The sequence below is a fragment of the Macrosteles quadrilineatus genome, unplaced genomic scaffold, assembly GCF_028750875.1.
Source record: "Macrosteles quadrilineatus isolate MER2022 unplaced genomic scaffold, UCM_ALF_1.0 Scaffold_1__1_contigs__length_201487025, whole genome shotgun sequence".
NCBI lineage: Eukaryota > Metazoa > Arthropoda > Insecta > Hemiptera > Cicadellidae > Macrosteles > Macrosteles quadrilineatus.
Genome location: NW_026542594.1, coordinates 61,697,879 through 61,717,925, shown reverse-complemented (window position 1 = coordinate 61,717,925; position 20,047 = coordinate 61,697,879). Strand labels below are relative to the sequence as shown.

Below are 20,047 nucleotides of genomic sequence, written 5' to 3'. Positions count from 1 at the left end.
TAAGAATCTCTGCACTATAACACTGAAGTTTAAAATTTAATTGTAAACAAACCACTGAGCCAATCTTTCTGAAATTTTATGGCTTATTGGTAGGTTTATTGTTAACATTTCTATGCATTTTAAAATTTTTACTCACAATAGTTTTTATGCTGCTGTTAATTTTTAAAACGTATGCTAACATTGTTAATAAGACGCTAACAATTTCGTTCAAAATACCATCGTGTTTGTCGTGACACAAGAAATAACACCAATATGACAGATTTACAATGCGAACAAAGGTGTTTTTTAAACAGATTTATATTTTTTGTAAACAACATTTTCTCCCGTGACTGGCGAATGTCAGTGTGGTCGCCAGGTTCACATCGGCAACGTCGCAGATTCGCACGCGCTCCCGCCCGGCTGGGAAATCGTAGGCCTACAACACCAGGTGGCCCGCTGCCAGTCGCGCGGGAAATTTTTGTTTACAAATATAAATCTGTTTAAAAAACACCTTTGTTCGCATTATAAATCTGTCATATTGGTGTTATTTCTTGTGTCACGACAAACACGATGGTATTTTGAACGAAATTTTTAGCGTCTTATTAACGATGTTAGCATACGTTTTAAAAATTAACAGCAGCATAAAAATTATTGTGAGTAAAAATTTTAAAATGCATCGAAATGTTAACAATAAACCTACCAATAAGCCATAAAAATTTCAGAAAGATTGGCTCAGTGGTTTGAGTACAATTAAATTTTAAACTTCAGTGTTAGTGCAGAGATTCTTAAAAACCGGTACTTTTTACAATCTTTCAACTATATAAATTTTTCTGGTAAACAGAAATTTTTTAATTGTTACCACGTAAAGTGTATTTAAACCAGCTTATATTTAATTTTTGATTCAACAAAATCGGAAACAAAATTAATCTCAGAGATATTTAGGCTCAAACTCGAGTGCACATATTTATTTCCCCGACAGTAGGTAGTCATTTGATCAGTTTCAAACTCAAATAAAGGCCACTCTTCTTACTTGTGTGTAATAATTGTTTAATAATGCTTATAAAAGGTTACTATAAAGTTTTACTACAGAGCATTCAATTCGAAACAAGCTGCACATCGATCAAAACGCGTGCCAATCAATGATGGATTATGAAAAGAAGTTGCTGAGGTTTGTGCCGATGTCAAGGTCAATTGACAAAAAGTAAACAAATGCCGAACATTTTGCGAACGGAACGGCTAGTAGACAGTAGTAGTACACAACAGCTGCGAGGTTAAGCCGAAACACGGTAGAGTTAATTTAATAAAAGAGTTTGTGCACAAATACGTTAAAATGTTACAAACTATTTTCAAATTATTATTATAACCTAAAAAAACCAATAAGATAAGATAAAAGTATAAACTTGATGCTATTCGAAGTCAATGGTAGAGGTAGGTCCTAACCTCACATTGTGCACAGCTATCTCAAAAGGCTGAGTTTAACGAGACAAATAATAACTTGTGTGGATTGTCTTAAATTTACCCATGTCCGAATGATGTATGTAAAAACAAATTCAATTATAATTACGGATTTTGGTAAATAATAAAGACAACACAGACGTTAAACATATACGTTTATTAGGTAGTTCTTAAAATCGGGAGACGGACAACGGACCATATCTTTGTTTGGGTTGATCCCCTGATTTATGGCCTGAGGGTAGTGGTCACCACCAGAGGAGGGATGGGGAATCGAGAATACCGAATCCCACCGTAGGCGTTAACTTTTTGTCAAAGATTTTGCTTAGAATGCGATTACTTCTTAACTATACATCTTTTGTTAGAATTTATAATTTTATGATCAGAACTATTTTCGATTAGGAAACCTTTATTCGATTTTTTCATTATCAGCAAGTTTGGTTGATTTGGTTACCACCTCTGCTACCACTTGTGGCATAATGGTGCCACATTTTGGTGACCTGGTCATGTGATTCAAGATCCAGACCAAATCGTTGTTGTTGGAAACGTTAATTGAACACATTTATTAATACAGAGGAGACAATTTACCGCAATTCACAGGCCTCAAGAGCCAGCTTTGATGATTGTTTGATTAATTAATGCATTTATATCTGAGAAATATGTACTTGGTTCAACATATGAAATATAACTAATATATAAGTTGACTGGACACAACGTGAACTAACATCTGAATAAATGACTGATAATTAAAGATGCTATGAATGATATAATGGATTTGCTGAGGTGATCTGAAATTACATATTATTAATTATTAAATATTAATTCTACGACACAATACCTCAAGGGGGCGTCCCCCCCATTTCCCACTGGACTTAGCCTTCCATTTCGGTTCACAGCAGACACACGACAGACGTTTTCCTCACTCGTCTTCCCGGTCTGCCCCCTGCGCATGCGCGAGCGGCGGTAGGGGTTGAGATTGGCGGGACATTCAAAGAGTGCTGTGTTGTGGAGATTGACTCCACAGTTATGATAGTTTAATTCTATAATAAAAAAAATTAAAAATTGAATTTTAGGCATTTGTAATTGTATTTTATGAACAGAACTATTTTTTTTATTAGTAAACCTTCATTCGATTGTTCATTATCAGCAAGTTTGGTTAGTTCGGTTAGGTTATGATAGTTAAATTAAATTTAGTTAAAATTTAACCTACAAACGATACGTTTTGACAGCGACGGTGATAGAGCTAACAATTTGCCGCGAACAAGTCGGCTATGCACGGTATGATGCGCAAGCGTTCGACACCAACCAGAACTGACAGGACAACCGAGCGTGATTAAGAGGATTACAGCCTCGGTCAAGTGCCTACACCCCTTAAAATCCATTAACTCTTAAAATTCACTCGGCACACATTGAAAATTGAGGTTGAAAATTAACATAGTTAAACATTTTGCAGAATAAACTTATACATGTAAGTTTGCAAAACAAAATAAATTTATGTCTGTTTAGTTATAACAAAAATAAAACTTAGATATGAACAAACAAATGACAATAATATATTTTGATAAACAACATTAGTTACATTAGGCCTACTAGAGACAGTATTTACATACGATACAGACTTTGTTTTCTAGTTTGGTATGCGTCATTACAAAGAAACGTAATATGTTCATCAGTTTTCTTGCAAATTATTTGCAATGCCATGCCAATACCAGCTGTCCTGACCTCTCGACATTCCTACAGTAGGCCTACATAGCTATGATGATAAAATTCTGCCCTTGTTTATATTGATATGCAAAAACACATACCAGAAGTTACAGTACATAGCTATGACATCACTCTGCCCTTGTTTATATTGATATGCATTAAACATGCCAGAAGTTAAGACAATCCATCTCCCCTTACACGACTTACATTCCAGGGAATGCCTAATCCATACCAACATGCCTAGCTTCTCCACATTCCTACAGTATAAAACTATGACTCAACTCCTGACCTTGTTTTTTTTAATTTGTTAGTCTTGTGTGAGATATAATTATAATAATTGAATAAGAATAAAAAAGGTTTTAAGATGTTTTCAGGCTTCCTGAACACCGGCTAGATTGCCGTTCAATGTTAGGAATATTTGTAGTTTTTGGAATGGGTTGGAAAAATAACTTGTAGGCCTACTACTACACATTTATTTTAAAGGCTTTTTGGCTATAATCGCTGAAAATAGGTACTGTATAACCAGATAATATCAGAACCAAATAAATCTTAACACTAAGTTGGATGGAAGTCAGTTGCAGTTCAGCACAATGTAGTCTGCTTCCGGCGACCGGCGGCGTCGGCTTCCCGCGTAGGCCTATTCATGGTGGTAGGTAGTGTACATCCAACTTACCTTCTGCTTCTTCCGAACCATCGCCACTCGCCAGTAAACCGTAAATTTTGGTTTACTATAAAATCAATCAAGAAAGTATTGCAAAACGGTTTATAACTATTAAAATTACTTGAAAAAAACTGTAATAACGATATCAATTAAATTCACGGAATAATACGATTTTCACGCATATTTCCCGGTTTTTTCACAGCTGTTAAAATTCACGCATAATTCCCGATTTTCCCGGAATTCCCGGCCGCTGACAACCCTGAAAATTTCAACTCCCTAACCTTAGTAGAAAAAAATGGCGGCATATTGAAAAATTTACCAATTTGTTTTCTATAACAACTACTTTCATGATTTATTATCTGATTTGCTTACTACGTTGCAGTTCTAACGCTCATTGTTGAAGAACAGCTGTTTGATTGTAAAATGAGTTTTAAATGAACAGGTCTTGCCCCATTTGACGGTACCAGAAATGAATCAAGCAATCTTTCAACAAGATGGTACACCACCTCATTTCGCAAATCCTGTCAAGCAATTACTAAATGGCAACCTTCATGGCCGTTGGATTGGTCGTGGAAGTGATTTTTTAGATTGGCCAACCCAATCACCTGATTTAACTGTTTGTGACTTTTTTTTATGGGGTTACTTAAAGGAACAAGTTTATACCCATAGCTTCAATAATGATGAGGAACTAAAACGATCAATAGAAGAGGAACTTCTCCGGATACCGCGGAGTTTCTTTGTAAGAGCTTACGAATCATTTGTCATTATTTGTTTGTTACGCGCTGTTATCAGTGTGTTGCTGTGGATGGGTTACAGTTTGAATAATTTTGGACATTAAGGTTTTTTATTAGGCTCATATTGCCCTAGAAAGTAACAATAAATAAACGGTATCCGCATTCTGACACATACTTTCTCCCATAAGTTTGTCAACAACCTTTATCATGTGTAAGCGGTGAGAGTAAATATACGGAAATGGGATTTGTGAGATTTTCTTCAGAATTTAAAGGACTATAACATACTAAATTTTTATCAAAATCGTTCAAGCCAATATTGGGAAAATATGATTTTCCGTTATTTTATGGGGTTTTTATGGGGAAATAACATAATTTACAATAACTTTTGAACCGTAATTTTTACAGAGATGGGATTTGTACCATTTTGTTCAGAATATAAAGGACTATAACATACTCAATTTTTATCAAAATCGTTCAGGCCATTTTTGGGAAAATCTTTTTTTTCCGTCATTTTATGGGGTTTTATAGGAAAATACCCATTAAAAATAAAAATTTCTAAGAAATGAGAAAAACTATCAAAATTGTAAGGATCATAACATACTATGTTAAATAAAAACGGATTTTTTTGTCTAAAATCCTATTTTTCGTTATTTTATGGGATTTTTATGGGAAAATAACATAATTTACTATAACTTTTGAACCGTAATTTTTACAGAAATGGGATTTGTACCATTTTGTTCAGAATTTAAAGGGCTACAACATACTAAATTTTTATCAAAATCGTTCGGGCCATTTTTGAGAAAATCCGATTTTTCCGGTTTTTTATGGGTTTTTATGGGAAAATCCCCATTAAAAATAAAAATTTCAAAAAAATGAAAAAAACGCCTGGAGATACCATGGATTAGAACCTACATACCAAATTTCATCGAAATCGGACCACAGGTGTAGTCTCTAGCTCTGTACACATCCAGACACACAGACACACAGACACACAGACACACAGACACACAGACACACACACACACACACAGACATCACTTCGAAAACCACTTTTTTGGGTCCAGGGGGACCCAAAACGAATATATCCACTCAAAACTCAAACTCGAAAATTTTGACAAAAACAATACTTTCTCCATATACTATGGTATAGGGGGAGAAAGTAAAATCTATATCTATATCTATATCTATACTATTATATAAAAATCTAATGGTATCTGTATGTGTATTACTAATAGGTGCAAAAACTACTAAACCAACTGGGCTTAAATTTTACAAAAATATACCTACCATACCAAGGACCATTATAGGATCATTCACATTTCGATACTGACCGTAGGCTTTGCCCCTTTGGCTTTAAAAGCTCTGAGGTGAACATTTTAAAAGTAAATATTGATAGGTCTCCATGGCTGCGATGAGAACACTTACAATGTTTGTTTACATTTGCTTTGACATTTAAATGTAAACAAGAAGAACTGCTTAACTGCATATTTCACAATTTCAGACAGCTGATACAAAGAAATGAAATGTAATATTTTCCATAACTATGAGGTAGGTTTATTTTAATCTAACCTTTTATCATGGATTATTTATTCTAAAACTATGTCAATGATTATAGAAAAAAAGATTCTATAACCGTTGCTGTATCAACTCCAGCTCTGCTTTGGATTTTTTAAAGCGTCTAAGTTATGAAAATAATGTTATTGATATGTTTTCATGGAAATAGTATGAAAAAAACAATACAGTATATAGATGTTTTGTATGAATTTGGAGGCTACTTTAAATAAATTCTAACTGCTTAACATGTGTTAGATTAACTTACCATAACTTGCACATCACATTGTTTTTTATATGCATATTTAGGTAAATTAAGTTATTGTGTTTTGCTAAACCTATGCTTAAATTAAACTAAAGAATATCATGAATAACTAATTGTACGTCGTTGATTTTTGTTTTCTAAAATCTGTTGTATATGTGTAACTATATTAAATTATCAAATGGTAATACAAAATACTCTTATTTTATCTTAACATAGCTTTCAGTTCACATTAATTTAATTGATAAATTTATTATTTGTGATTTGCCACGTCACTGATAAAATTAAACCAAGGAAAATAAAAAAACTAAGCAGTACACAGTGTTCTTTTGTTTCTAAAATCAATGCAATATCTGTTACTATGTTTGCTTAATGGTAAGTGTGAAAATGTAAAGACAATGGACATGGAACTGATTAAAAGAACTGGTTTGTATATTAAGTTGTTTGTTGATATTTTTGTAGAGTGAATCAGAGATGCAATGAAACATATACTGTATTTGCTACTACATTTTTTAGTCCTTGATGCTTTTATAATCATATTAGTTTTATCTGCTGTCTTTAATGCTAAATTATTTGTTTGACATTTTTTATAGTACCTATAGATATAGTTTCTTTAATATTTCATAAGACTGTATTGATAAGGCACAGCAATATTTCTAATGTTTATAACAGCTGACTTAATTTTGCTAATGATTTATTGTGAGTGAAGAAACTGAAGATGGAAGGATTTGTGATTTAATGTGAAATTAAAAAAATGTTCATTTAAATTTAATAAATAGTATTTTTGCAACTTCAAATTGGAATTTAAGATGTCAATAATAAATTAAAAGATATGTAATTGAGGGAGATGAAGGTAAATCATGTATGTCAAAGTTTTATTCGAAGATTTGGTCAGTTTTTTCTCATATTTTTTTATTTATTTTCAGTTTTTTCTACACAAGATTTAAAATTAATCAAAACCAAAATGGTGGTATCCACTACTTACCAGATTTAAAAGACATAACTTAAACGTTTCTATTAAGGCTATAAAAGTTGAATTTTGTTTCTGAAAGCGTTGGCGAATGTGTAACTATTATATGCAACAGATGTAAAAATTGAAATGTTTCTATTTTGTGTCCTCTTCCCGTTGCAAAGCACGGGTACAACAGCTAGTATTTTATAAAACCAAATATACCTTTTTTAATGTTTTTAGAGTATCGTTTTTCAATATGCCGCCATTTTGTTTCTACTAAGGTTAGGGAGTTGAAATTTTTCCAGAATATTTTTAAAACGTACTTTGTAAACTGTGTAAAGTTTAAAAAAGTTCGGTGCATGAATGGGCACGTAATATAAAATCAAACGTTTAAACCCCTTTGTAAATACTGTAATTACTAAATAACCTTTTTTTAGTCATTCGTAACAAATAAAATAAAATAAACTCACCAGATGGTTGAGTTTCCCCTTGGAGGTTGTGTCACTGTTGTGAATGTTGGTGTACAGACAGTCACTAAGATATCTCAACAACTCTGCCATCTTGAGAGCTCCTACACCATTGGCTCCGTCAAACTCCAGTTCTGGCTTGTAGTTACCTCTCCTGCATCCCTGTTACAGGATTAAGTTAAAAGAGATTAAGTTAAGTAAAAGAGAGTCACAACACGTTCTACTAGTAAATCCCTTTAATTTGATATGTATCATGTCATGACCTATGCTTTTATTTAGGATTTTCAACTTACTGCTTGTGGGCCGACTAGGAAAAGACAAGAAGTACTTTAGAAAGTACTATTTTAGGTCCAGTATTGATGTGTGAAGTTGCAGTCTTCTAACGCAATACGTGCAGGAAAAACAAAGGGGCAGGGACTTTTAGGAGACACGGACCTATTGCATAAAGGAATAAATCTATACTTATTTAATACGCAGGCAAATTTTTTGTGACAATTACTCCTCCGAAACTACTGAACCGATTGACATGTTTTTGGTGTCATTGGAAAGAGCGTAACGTGAAGTTGTGCAGGAAACTTTCTTTTTAGTAATATATTGAGAGATTGAGGCCCTGGAGCCCTTTAAAGTTTCGTATTTCTCCATAAGGATAACATGGGAGATAGTTTTTATTTACAGAAACATATGTTTGTTACTTGAAAATAGTCGAAGTCTACTACATAATAATTGTTGTGTATTATGACTCTTAATGTATAGAGAGAGAGAGAGAGGGGGAGAGAGAGAGAGAGAGAGAGAGAGAGAGAAATTCTTTATTTACAACAAATTATTTTGCAGCATTACATGAATCAAATAAAAATATCACATGGGTCACAATGACCTGTGCGTGATAGAGTCCTTATTTGGCTGCTTAAAATCAAAATAAAAGTTCTCCACACTTCACATAATAAAAATAAAAAAATTGAACAATAACTTAGTAAAATAAGCATAACAATTAATTTACTATACAATTATAATTATAAAAAAACTGTGAAACTTAACAACCATATGCAAATGTAACTCAATAGTAGGGAAGCTCATTGTTTGCATTACATCCAATACACATTAACTATTTTCCTTCGATTCCCAATTTTACTGAGGCGTGGATTCCGTCAAGTAAGAGTGCTGTAGAAAGTGCAATAGATAGTCCAGTTATCAGTTGTATACCTACTACATTTCAATCAAGGATTGTGTACCTTAAAGTTCACCCATAATGGATCTTACTACTTTATTTTAATGCTGGGAATAGTAACATTTAGTGGAGAATAAGTTACCATGATTTAGAAAACTTTACTATAATAATTTATGTATTTAAATCACAAATCTTTGACATTATTAATTCATTTGAAACTAAACAGCTGATCGACAAATCAAACAAATCATCTACTTCATGTGAATAATGTTATTACACAAACATAGTTTTTTTTTTACCAATATCTTGATTCTTTTTTACTTGTGTACTTACTTGTTTGTTACTTGTTACTTGGGTGTATTTTGAGTTTGCAGTTATGAAAGCACCAAGCCAAGTAACTTTTATCTAATTTTCTTTATAAACTAACAGTATTAATTAATTACTACATGAACTTGACAAGTCAGGTAATTATAATTGTCAGTATACCAAGGGGAAGAAGAGTAGGTCCTTGAAAACAGACGAAGGCGGAGACACCCATCTAGAAAATCCAACTGAGTTTTTAAATATAGAGGTCAGTGGATTGCCAAGACACAGATTAGACTAATAAAAGGGGGCAATGGTTTTATTGATGAGGAATATTAATACATCAAAAAGGGCCTTATTAATGGCACAAGGCTTCATGTGATCAGAATGGTTAACAACTTAATAGAATGTAAAGTCTTAACTGGAACAAGTGAGTGGGGACGTATTTTGATTTCGAGGATAAAAATTTACCCGTCTGAAACAAACTTAGGCCTACCTTTTAAAATGGAAAGATGCTAATTTCTGTTACCTTTGGCATTTGCAGCGCTGTTCTTACCCAGACCAATTTCAGTCATGAGCAACTATATATTATATGTTGTTTTAAGTAAGGCTACATCTTTTAATAGGATACGCATATTCGTTATGGAAAACTCTGACCAGGGTAATCTTCCTGAAGGTAACTTTAAGGCTAAAATTGTAGAATTCGTGGAAGTGCTTTTGTGATAAAAATATTGTTTTTCAGTGTTTATTTTTAAAAGTGTGTTTTCTTCAAGCAGCATTTTTATGACCCTCAAAATATGCTACATAGGCCTATTGGTTTTATATAATAAAATGTTTTGTTAAATGTGTTTTAAAAATCTTTAAAAAATAACTACCCTATAACCTTGCTCGCTGCCTATAACATACTTGAACTTTAACTCTTATTAATTTACTAAATGTAATACACATACAGCTAGAAAATGGCTGGACTGCTTCCCTTCCAAGGCTTTATTATTACTGTTTAATTTTCGTCGTCGAGTCAATATATAATAGCCTACAATAAATTTGTTTTCTAAATTCATAAGTTATTTTGCGGGGCATTGAGCCGCACAGGTTCACTTGTACTTATTTAATACGCAAGTAGGTTTTTTCTTTTTGTGACAATTACTCCTCCGAAACTACTGAACCGATTGAAGTAATTAGAGAGTGAGGCCCTGGGGCCCTTTTAAGTTTTGTATTTCTCCATAAGATTAACATGGGAAACAAACATTGTTATGAAAATCCAGCTGTAGTCAGAAATTAAAAGTGAGAAGAAGAGCATATGTTAATCGTAAAATTGTGACAGAGAGGTTATGCAGAAAATCAGGAAGTTATAATCGTTATTTGGTAGGGATGGACGGGTCCTGAAATTTCGGGAATTTTTCGGGAAAAAAATATTCCCGATTATCGGGACGGGATTACATTTGACTCGGGAATTTTTCGGTACGGGATTTGGTCCGATCGTCGGCGATTTTTCCGCTTCGCGAGTGTCGATAACGCCGTTATTGCGAGCGATAGGTCCGCGAACGCAGGAGACGAAGTCATTTCGACGATCGCACCGTGACCTGTGAATGAGAATGTGATCAAAGTAGTGCCCGGCAACTTCAACTTCTGTGAGTTGCTAAAGCAGAGCAAAAGTGATAGGCCAAGTGTGGAAGTGAATAAAGCTAGTTATGTACCACAATTGTTAAATTTAGAGGTAGATTCTGCAATCCAAAACGATACCATTAATTTTTTAGTAGATCAAGCAGCCCCCATTGTAAAAATAACCTTAGAATAAACAATTTATGTATTTTTCATCAAAACATTAGAGGGTTGCAATCATCCAATCCCCAACTAAGTGTTTTGAGCAAGCTTTGCCTATATGCTGATGATGCAAATTTAAAAATAGCCGCAGAAACGTATGCTGAACTTGAAGCCAAGGCCAATTCTGATATATTATTACTTAAAAGTTTTTTTAACTCAAATAATTTGCGTTTGAACACAGATAAAACTAATTTTATGTGCTTTCAAGCAGGGAAAACTAAATTGCAAAATCTGCCAAAAATTGTAGTTAATAACAACACAATTCAAAATAAAGAACACATCAAATTCTTAGGATTAGAAATTGATGAAAATTTGAAGTGGAACCATCATATTGACAAGTTACTTTCTAAAATTTCATCTGGCCTATATGCGTTAACAAGATTAAAACCCCTATGTGATAAGGAAACATTAAAAATTATATATTTTTCATACATACATTCAATCATATCATTTGGAGTTTCACTTTATGGTGCAACAAAGAAGAAAAAACTAAAATCAATTCTAAAAAAAACAAAAAAAAAGCTATTAGAATTTTATGCAATTTAAAACGTAGAACTTCAGTCAAAGAACATTTCAAAACTGAAAATATTATGACTGTTTATGGAATGTATGTCTATGAAACAGTATTATCAGTAAAAGACAGATTTGATGAATTACAACTTATTGGAGACTACCACAATTACTTTACTAGTAATCGAGAGAATCTGGCCACTAGCTCTCATACTCTGCAACTTTTCACGAAAACACCTAAGTATGCCGGTTCAAAATTTTATAATAAACTTCCTAAAGAAATCAAATTGGAAACCTCAAAAAATAAATTTAAATCAAAATTGAAAAAGTTTCTTATCAACAAGGCTATGTACTCCTTTGAAGAGTTTTAGTTCCATAAGTTATATTGCTTTATTTCATAAGTTGAAACTTTTGGTTTTAAAATAATTTTATCTATTATTTTAATTTTGATATTTTCATGTTTAAACTTTTATATTGCACTGCTTGTTTTACTTTATTTGAGCTGAAAGAATGTTCATATGGATGGTATGTTGTTACGCCATGCTTGATAGTTATGAGTTTTAGTTAAGTTAGATTTGTTAAATTACTCTTGACGCCATTCCTGTATCTATGTATTGTACTTTAATGAATAAAGTTATATGAAATGAAATGAAATGACCGCGAGTCAAAACGATAGTCACGCCGTGTCCGCGGAGTCACAACGACGATCGCGCCGTGACCGCGAAGTCCTACCGACAATCGCGCTGTGACCGCGGAGTCCTACCGACGATCGCGCCGTGACCGCGAAGTCCTACCGACGATCGCGCCGTGACCGCGAAGTCCTACCGACGATCGCGCTGTGACCACGAGTCACACCGACGATCACGCCGTGTCCGCGGAGTCATAACGACGATCGCGCCGTGACCGCGAAGTCCTACCGACGATCGCGCTGTGATCACGAGTCATACCGACGATCACGCCGTGACCGCGAGTCATACCGACGATCGCGCCGTTACCGCGGAGTCATACCGACGATCGCGCCGTGACCGCGAGTCATACCGACGATCGAGCCGTGATCGCGAGTAATACCGACGATCATGCCATGACCGCGAGTCATACCGACGATCGAGCCGTGATCGCGAGTCATACCGACGATCATGCCATGACCGCGAGTCATACCGACGATAACCCCGTGATCGCGGAGTCATACCGACGATCGCGCCGTGACCGCGAGTCATACCGACGATCGCGCCGTGATCGCGAGTAATGACGACGATCGTGCCGTGACCGTGAGTCATACAGGCGATCACCTCGTGACCCGCGAGTCACAAGTTACTATAGGTATCTGTAAATTGTTACCCATTTTTTGGTTTTTATCGATTAGTGCCACAAATGGTAAAAATTGATTTCATATGTCTTTTTTGGTAACTGCAATACAGTACTTTCTTTTTATGCACAGAAAAAAATCCCGTCCCGCCCCGTCCCGAAAATCGGGAAGGAAATTAAAATCCCGTCCGTCCCGTCCCGAACTAAAAATTCAATCCCGTCCATCCCTATTATTTGGTGCTATTAACATAAAGACTGAAATTTGTAAACGTACTGGCGACAATGGGTGATACCAACCACGGTGATACCATTCAGACTACATTATCATTGACAAAGACCAACATGGACAACCTATTGTGGATATAAGTGGGAAACAATTGTATAATACACTAAAAGCCAGATCAGCTTTTGAAAAATCTTTGAGTTGACTCTTTTATTTTAAGTCATCAGAATTTAGGACTTATATTTGTTTGTAAATAAGTTATTTGTTTTTAAATAACTCCTTTACTTCTTTGCGATTGCTCGATTTCGAGCAACATGTACACTAGTAAAATTTATAATGTGAGAGCTCCTACACCATTGGCTCCGACAAACTCCAGCTCTGGCATGTAGTTTCCTTTCCTACATCCCTGTTACAGAATTAAGAGTGTCAAAAAGATATCTCAACAAATCCACCATCTTGAGAGCTCCTACACCATTGGCTCCGTCATACTCCAGCTCTGGCATGTATTTTTTCTTTCCTACATCCCTGTTACATGATTATGAGAGTCACTGAGATATCTCAACAAATCCACCATCTTCAGAGCTCCTACACCATTGGCTCCGTCAAACTCCAGCTCTGGCATGTAGTTTCCTTTCCTACATCCTTGTTACAGGATTAAGAGAGTCACAAAGATATCTCAACAAATCCACCATCTTCAGAGCTCCTACACCATTGGCTCCGTCATACGCCAGCTCTGGCATGTAATTTTTCTTTCCTACATCCCTGTTACATGATTATGAGAGTCACAAAGATAAAGAGAGTCACTAAGATATCTCAACAAATCCACCATCTTCAGAGCTCCTACACCATTGGCTCCGTCATACGCCAGCTCTGGCATGTAATTTTTCTTTCCTACATCCCTGTTACATGATTATGAGAGTCACAAAGATAAAGAGAGTCACTAAGATATCTCAACAAATCCACCATCTTCAGAGCTCCTACACCATTGGCTCTGTCAAACTCCAGCTCTGGCATGTCGTTTCCTTTCCTACATCCTTGTTACAGGATTAAGAGAGTCACAAAGATATCTCAACAAATCCATCATCTTCAGAGCTCCTACACCATTGGCTATGTCAAACTCCAGCTCTGGCATGTAATTTCCTTTCCTACATCCTTTTTACAGGATTAAGAGAGTCACAAAGATAAAGAGAGTCACAAAGATATCTCAACAAATCCACTATCTTCAGGGCTCCTACACCATTGGCCATGTCAAACTCCAGCTCTGGAATGTAGTTTCCTCTCGTACATCCCTGTTACAGGATTATGTTTGTGTACAGTAACTAAGATATCTTAACAACTCTGCCATCCTAAGACCTCCTACAGCATTGGCTCTGGTAATATTCAGATCTGGCTGGTAGTTTCCACTCCTACATCCCTGTTACAGGATTACGTTTGTGTCACTAGGATATTTGCTATCCTATAGAGCTCACTGAAACTTTTTACTTAAAACATACCTTATAAGTTTTAATCTTTTACACGAACAGAAATTGTAAGTAACCCAATCTTTATCTTACCTCAGCTCTGAGAGCCTTGAAGGCAACAGCAAGTTTGTCAAAGTAGCCCTCATGTGTAGGCCTGCCGTAAGAACCTCCAGTGTTATGACATGTAACCAGATAATGCAACATAGGAGTAGTTACAACTCCATAATCTGTTACCACCCCTCCTAAGGCCTCCACCCCTTCAACAACTATGTCCGACAGACTCTTACTGCTTGGTCTGAACAAACAAACACAATGTACAAAGATGAATCTTTGTTACTAGTAAACTTTCAAAACTAGTAAAACATTAAGTAAATAATGTGTTAGGCTTATCTTAATAATTAGTAGATCTAGAGTTCTTAATATTTCTACTAGTTTTTTATAAATCTATAGGGTTAATGGATTTGTCAACCAGAAGAAGAGGTTAATTTATTAAAACCAATAGAAAATTCAAAAGAAAAAAATTGAGACTCTAGATATGTAATATTCTAAAAAAGTATACCGGTAAGCCATAAGGACAAATTTAGTCTAATAATAATGTTGATTTGATTAATAGGCCAATATAGTGATGTGTAAAAATTTAATATGTATAGAGTAGGGATAGGACTAAAAATGGAAATGTAACATTTTGAAACACAAACGCCGAAAGATATTATTTGTTTATCTTACCTTGTATCCCTGCCAATAAATATTGAAGCAGTCTTATCCATATCAATTTGAAACTTAATAATAATGTTTTTCAGGTTTGTTTCAAGTTGGCTGTCTTCTGCATTTGCAAGCTCAGTCGCAATAACTTCCCACTCCTGCTGCAGCATCTCACCATGAGGATCAACCAACTTCACTCCGTTATCAGACTCTGGGTTGTGAGATGCCGTTATCATCACACCAATGGCTGCGGACTTTACCCGAGACCTAATGACTGCCAACAGTCCCATCCTGAACATTACATGTTTCAAGTCTTCCGCTCTGAAAATAAAAGTCATCTTTTAATATTGGTACATGATGACTGATGAAACTAAAGACTCATGAGGATAAAGAATTATTTACAACTTAAGGCCGGCGCACACAGAGACGGACGGACGGACTAAGATTCCCTCCCCATGTCGTCAAATTTGGAAACGCAACCAGGAATCCGTCCATCTGCTGGCGTCCACTTGAGTTCGCGGACAGATTTTTTGGAATCTCCTCTAAGGCAAATTTTAAAAATCCTCCTGTAGACTTCCTGTAGACTGCTACGCCTGCGCAAAGAGGTTTTTTCAAGGTTACTTTTCTGCAACGCCACTAGGTGCGCTATGATTTTCTTAATTAGGGTGTCTAGCCAACCCGGACACCGGGAATTGTACGTAATTTTGATGACCGGGAAAGAATTTGTGAATATTTTTTAAAACCACAGACCAATATTACGACGTGGCCTTTGAGGCATGCTCAAAACAAATATAGCAAAACTGTTACTTCCATTGATAAACTGTTACATTCCAACTTTAACCTAGAATGAAAGTAAACATTGAAATGTAAACAAAACAGTTACAAACAATTAACATATGTTTATCTTATTTAAGTTATTGAAGTTACAAAGTGAGGGAAAGTGAGCTTCGCTCAATTATAGTACAGTAAAATAAACTATAATAATGATACTAATAAAATAATAACTACATTGAATAAATTTTACCAATCAGTATGCTATAGGCCTATGCCTGCCATTGTATTTTGTAGCAAATGATTCATAAAAAAGTCATTGATATGACTTAAATATTAGGCCTATATCTGATACTGAAAAGTCGGATGATACAAGTTGTTCCAGATGCTTTAACGATGTACCATTTGAAGAAATAAATGGATTTGTCACTTGTGCATATGACAAAAAATGTTGGATAGCTTATGTTTTGTCTAAAAACGACACTGAAAAAGAACTTTCTCCATCCTCATGGACCACCTCCTTCTTTTGCATATCCCAGAAGACTAGATGTATTAACAGTGCCACATAACTTTATTAATGCTGTGTTAATCCAACCACGCCAACTGGTAGGACATACAAATTATCTGCCGACAAGATGTCCAAAGCTTCCCAAATTTTATCAAAGAAGAAGCAAGCATTATATGCATAAAACCATTAGGCCTACATCCTGGTTTCAAGACAGTATCTTGTGATCACATCAGTTTACTAGATGATATTTTTTATTGTAAATAAATTGAACACTGAAATATGATCATCTTAAATATAGGATATAATATTATTGTAAATAAATATTTTATAAATAAACAACATTAAATTGGTTATTTTAAAGAGATAGCCTGAAATGAAAAAGACATTGCTGTATTCAAAGAACATAACAATTAATTTCATGATTATAATGTGGTGGTAAGAGTATCAATGACTTTTTTATGAATCATTTTCTACAAAATACAATGGCAGGCATAGGCCTTAGCTTACTGATTGGTAAAATGTATTCAATGTACCTAGTTATTATTATTATTATTTTATTAGTATCATTATTATAGTTTATTTTACTGTACTATAATACAGATCTTCCTTTATAATTATGTATTTTCACAATAAATTTTTCTTTGCTCAAACCTATTAAGATTTCAGTACTATGATACGTCATGCATCTATAGTCAATAAAAACTTGTGTTCATTTTACCTGTGTTAACTACACACAGTAACTTAATGTTTTTTTTTAATATGATCCCATAGGAGTACCATAGTGAAATTGTGCACATGCACAATAAGAAGTACAAAAAACATATTTTTTCCGCAAAAAAAATTAAACATTTCAATTTTAAGATTTTTCAAAAAAACTTTTTTTGGATTTTGGAAAAAATGCATTACCAAGCTAATATAGTCAAGTGACATATCAAATTGCAGCTCTTGAAATTCTAAAGAGAATGGTGAAAGTTTGAACTCTCTATGTTGAATGGTTTTGTAGTTAGAGGTATTTAAAGATTTCCAAGCACGTCAAAAATCGGCCGATTTTTAGATTTTCAAAAATTTATAGGCTGCACTTTACTTGACGTCCTACACTCATTTGATTGTTTTTTTCTATTCGATATTTTCATTTGATTGTTTCATTCGATATATCGTTTGGTTAGTTAGGTTAGGTTAACCTTACCTAACTAACCAAACGATATATCAAATGAAGCAATCGATTAATCGATATATCGATCGATATTTTCATTCGAATGAGTGTAGGACGTCAAGTAAAGTGCAGCCAATTTATAACTCAGAAACAAAAAGTCAAAAAAATCTAAAACTTGGTATTTTTCATATTCTCTAATAGTATAACTTATAAAAAAAATATCATTGAATTCTGTGATTTCAAGTTCCAGACCATTGGTTGATTTCATATGGAATGACCCACCAGCCTTATGCATTAGTGTGATATAACCACTTTTCAGCGCCTCAGGAAACACACCTCTCTAACGATTCATTGAAAAGTGTTTGGAGGGGCTCAGCAAGAAGGATATGGCAGTAATGAAGAACTGAAGGAAGAATGTTGTCACCGACAGCTCCCTTCTTGATAGCCAAGCGCTCCAACTTGATCAGGTTGATCTCCTCTTTGCTAAATCTTACAATTCTGATGGAGTTCAAGACTGGATAGCCATGAGTAGGCCTACTAGAGGAGCGTGAAGACACGTAGTATACTAAACTGAAGAAAGTGGCAAAAAGATTACAAATTTCTCTTTGAGATCCTTGGCTTTTTGGGAAGGTATATCAGATGTTTTCAACTGTGCTTTGGCGACTCCCCAAAAAGTTGTAAAGTTTGAGGATATGTTTGCTTCTGCCAATAACTCACCAATAAATAGTGGTTGAGTAGATGAGAACTTATACCAAGACGTGTTATGTGAGCTAGTAAATTATAAATGTATTAACTTTGTAAAGATAACATATGGAGGCAGATTGTCATCTTGAAATATAACAAGCTACTGCCTGACTTACTTGGTTCGAAACCCTGCAGTCCCATACTCAATATCATCAGAGGACTTCGGATATTTGTTCATTCCTATAAAATTACAGTTATTGAATAAAGTCATTTTTCAAATTACTGTTGATCACTTGAGAGGGTTGAGCTAGATGTCTAACACATTCCTTGGTAGAAACACTTTCAACTTTCACTTTTTACTACGTAAGACTACGACAACGTTTACTTTTACTCAATGGGTTTGGTTTATCTAACCTACAAAAATAAATCAACATCAACAAACGAAACAAAACAACAAAAAATTACATCGCATGAAACAGGTGGGCAATATTTCCCTGGTTTGATGATGCAGCATGTAGCTCTGACGTCAACTACAATTCCTTTGATTATTTTTTTCATAAATGTTGTATTTTAGTATTCTGTCTCACAACTGATTTAATTAATTCACAGGCAGGGAACGTTTGACGAAATTTCGGGTAGAGAGAGGAAATTAGATTTTATAATGCGTAATTGTCGTCTCACCTGAAATTAGGTCACAGCTTAAAATTTGTCCTGATAGCTACAATGAGATAGTCCAGGACTCTACCGTGTTCATTAATTAATTATTGTTTCAAGTTTATTGGCACAGAATATTAATTTCAACAATGCTAACAATGTTTAGCTTTACTTTTAACAAGTGCTCATCATAGCCACTCGAAATATATGTGAAGTTAAATTTGGAATTTTGAATAAATTAACGTGAAACGTGAATGCGGATAAACCTAATTAATTTGAAACTTAAATAAGATGGCAAGTCATGACGTCATCGTTGATTCGATTGATTCGGGAAGTCGGTATTTTGCAACATAGTCACTTCGATATTTGATCATTATTCTCGTTTCTGTATCTATGAATCTAGTCACAGTAGAACAACCTTTATATACATATGGAACGGTCTACAATACCGCTCATATGTAAATCTTAATTGTATTGACTTTATTTTACTGATGTTTGTTCAACAATTCAGGCCATTCAAGCTATAAAAATGTATTTAAGTTTAGTTCTCATTGTTTACCCCTAGTATATTAATTTATATAGTTACTAGCTGTAACCGCGGGCTTTGCCCCGTTTAACTTCACAAGTGAGCTCGTTCGCATGGCTCGTCCTGGTTGAAGTTCGTTCGCTACGCTCACTCACCTTTTAGGTTGGAGCTCGTTCGCTACGCTAACTCGCTTCCATGGTTTTTTAACTACACATTAAGCCGTGCTGACATTTCACTAATACAGTATGTAAATTAAGATTTGGCCATATACAATCCTATGAGACTATTCCAAATGAAAAAGAGGGAATCTCTATATACTGCACCAGGACATCATGAAACAATATAGAACACATCATTACAGAATGCCAAGCGTACAATAGAATAAGACAATGCTAGCTATGGCCACCATTACAAAATTTTGTTAAAGAAATAGAAATCCAACTTTGATATATTAAATAGCCCAACAAGACATAAAAGGAAAAATTTCTTAACTAGCA

At 34.6% G+C, this 20,047-nt stretch overlaps 1 protein-coding gene across 1 annotated transcript in view; it reads right to left on the bottom strand.

The window, feature by feature from the left end:
* The window catches only part of LOC128983295 (phosphoacetylglucosamine mutase), a 34,973-nt gene extending 16,230 nt beyond the window's left edge, over nucleotides 1–18,743 (bottom strand). Inside the window, exons 1-4 of the mRNA XM_054402541.1 lie at nucleotides 18,547–18,743; nucleotides 15,279–15,575; nucleotides 14,646–14,847; nucleotides 7,766–7,924 (exon numbers count right to left, since the gene is read on the bottom strand). Coding sequence (XP_054258516.1) covers nucleotides 7,766–7,924; nucleotides 14,646–14,847; nucleotides 15,279–15,575; nucleotides 18,547–18,641 — 753 coding nt within the window. The 5' untranslated portion in view covers nucleotides 18,642–18,743. The remainder of the gene's footprint in view (nucleotides 1–7,765; nucleotides 7,925–14,645; nucleotides 14,848–15,278; nucleotides 15,576–18,546) is intronic.
* Between the last annotated feature and the right edge of the window lie 1,304 nt (nucleotides 18,744–20,047).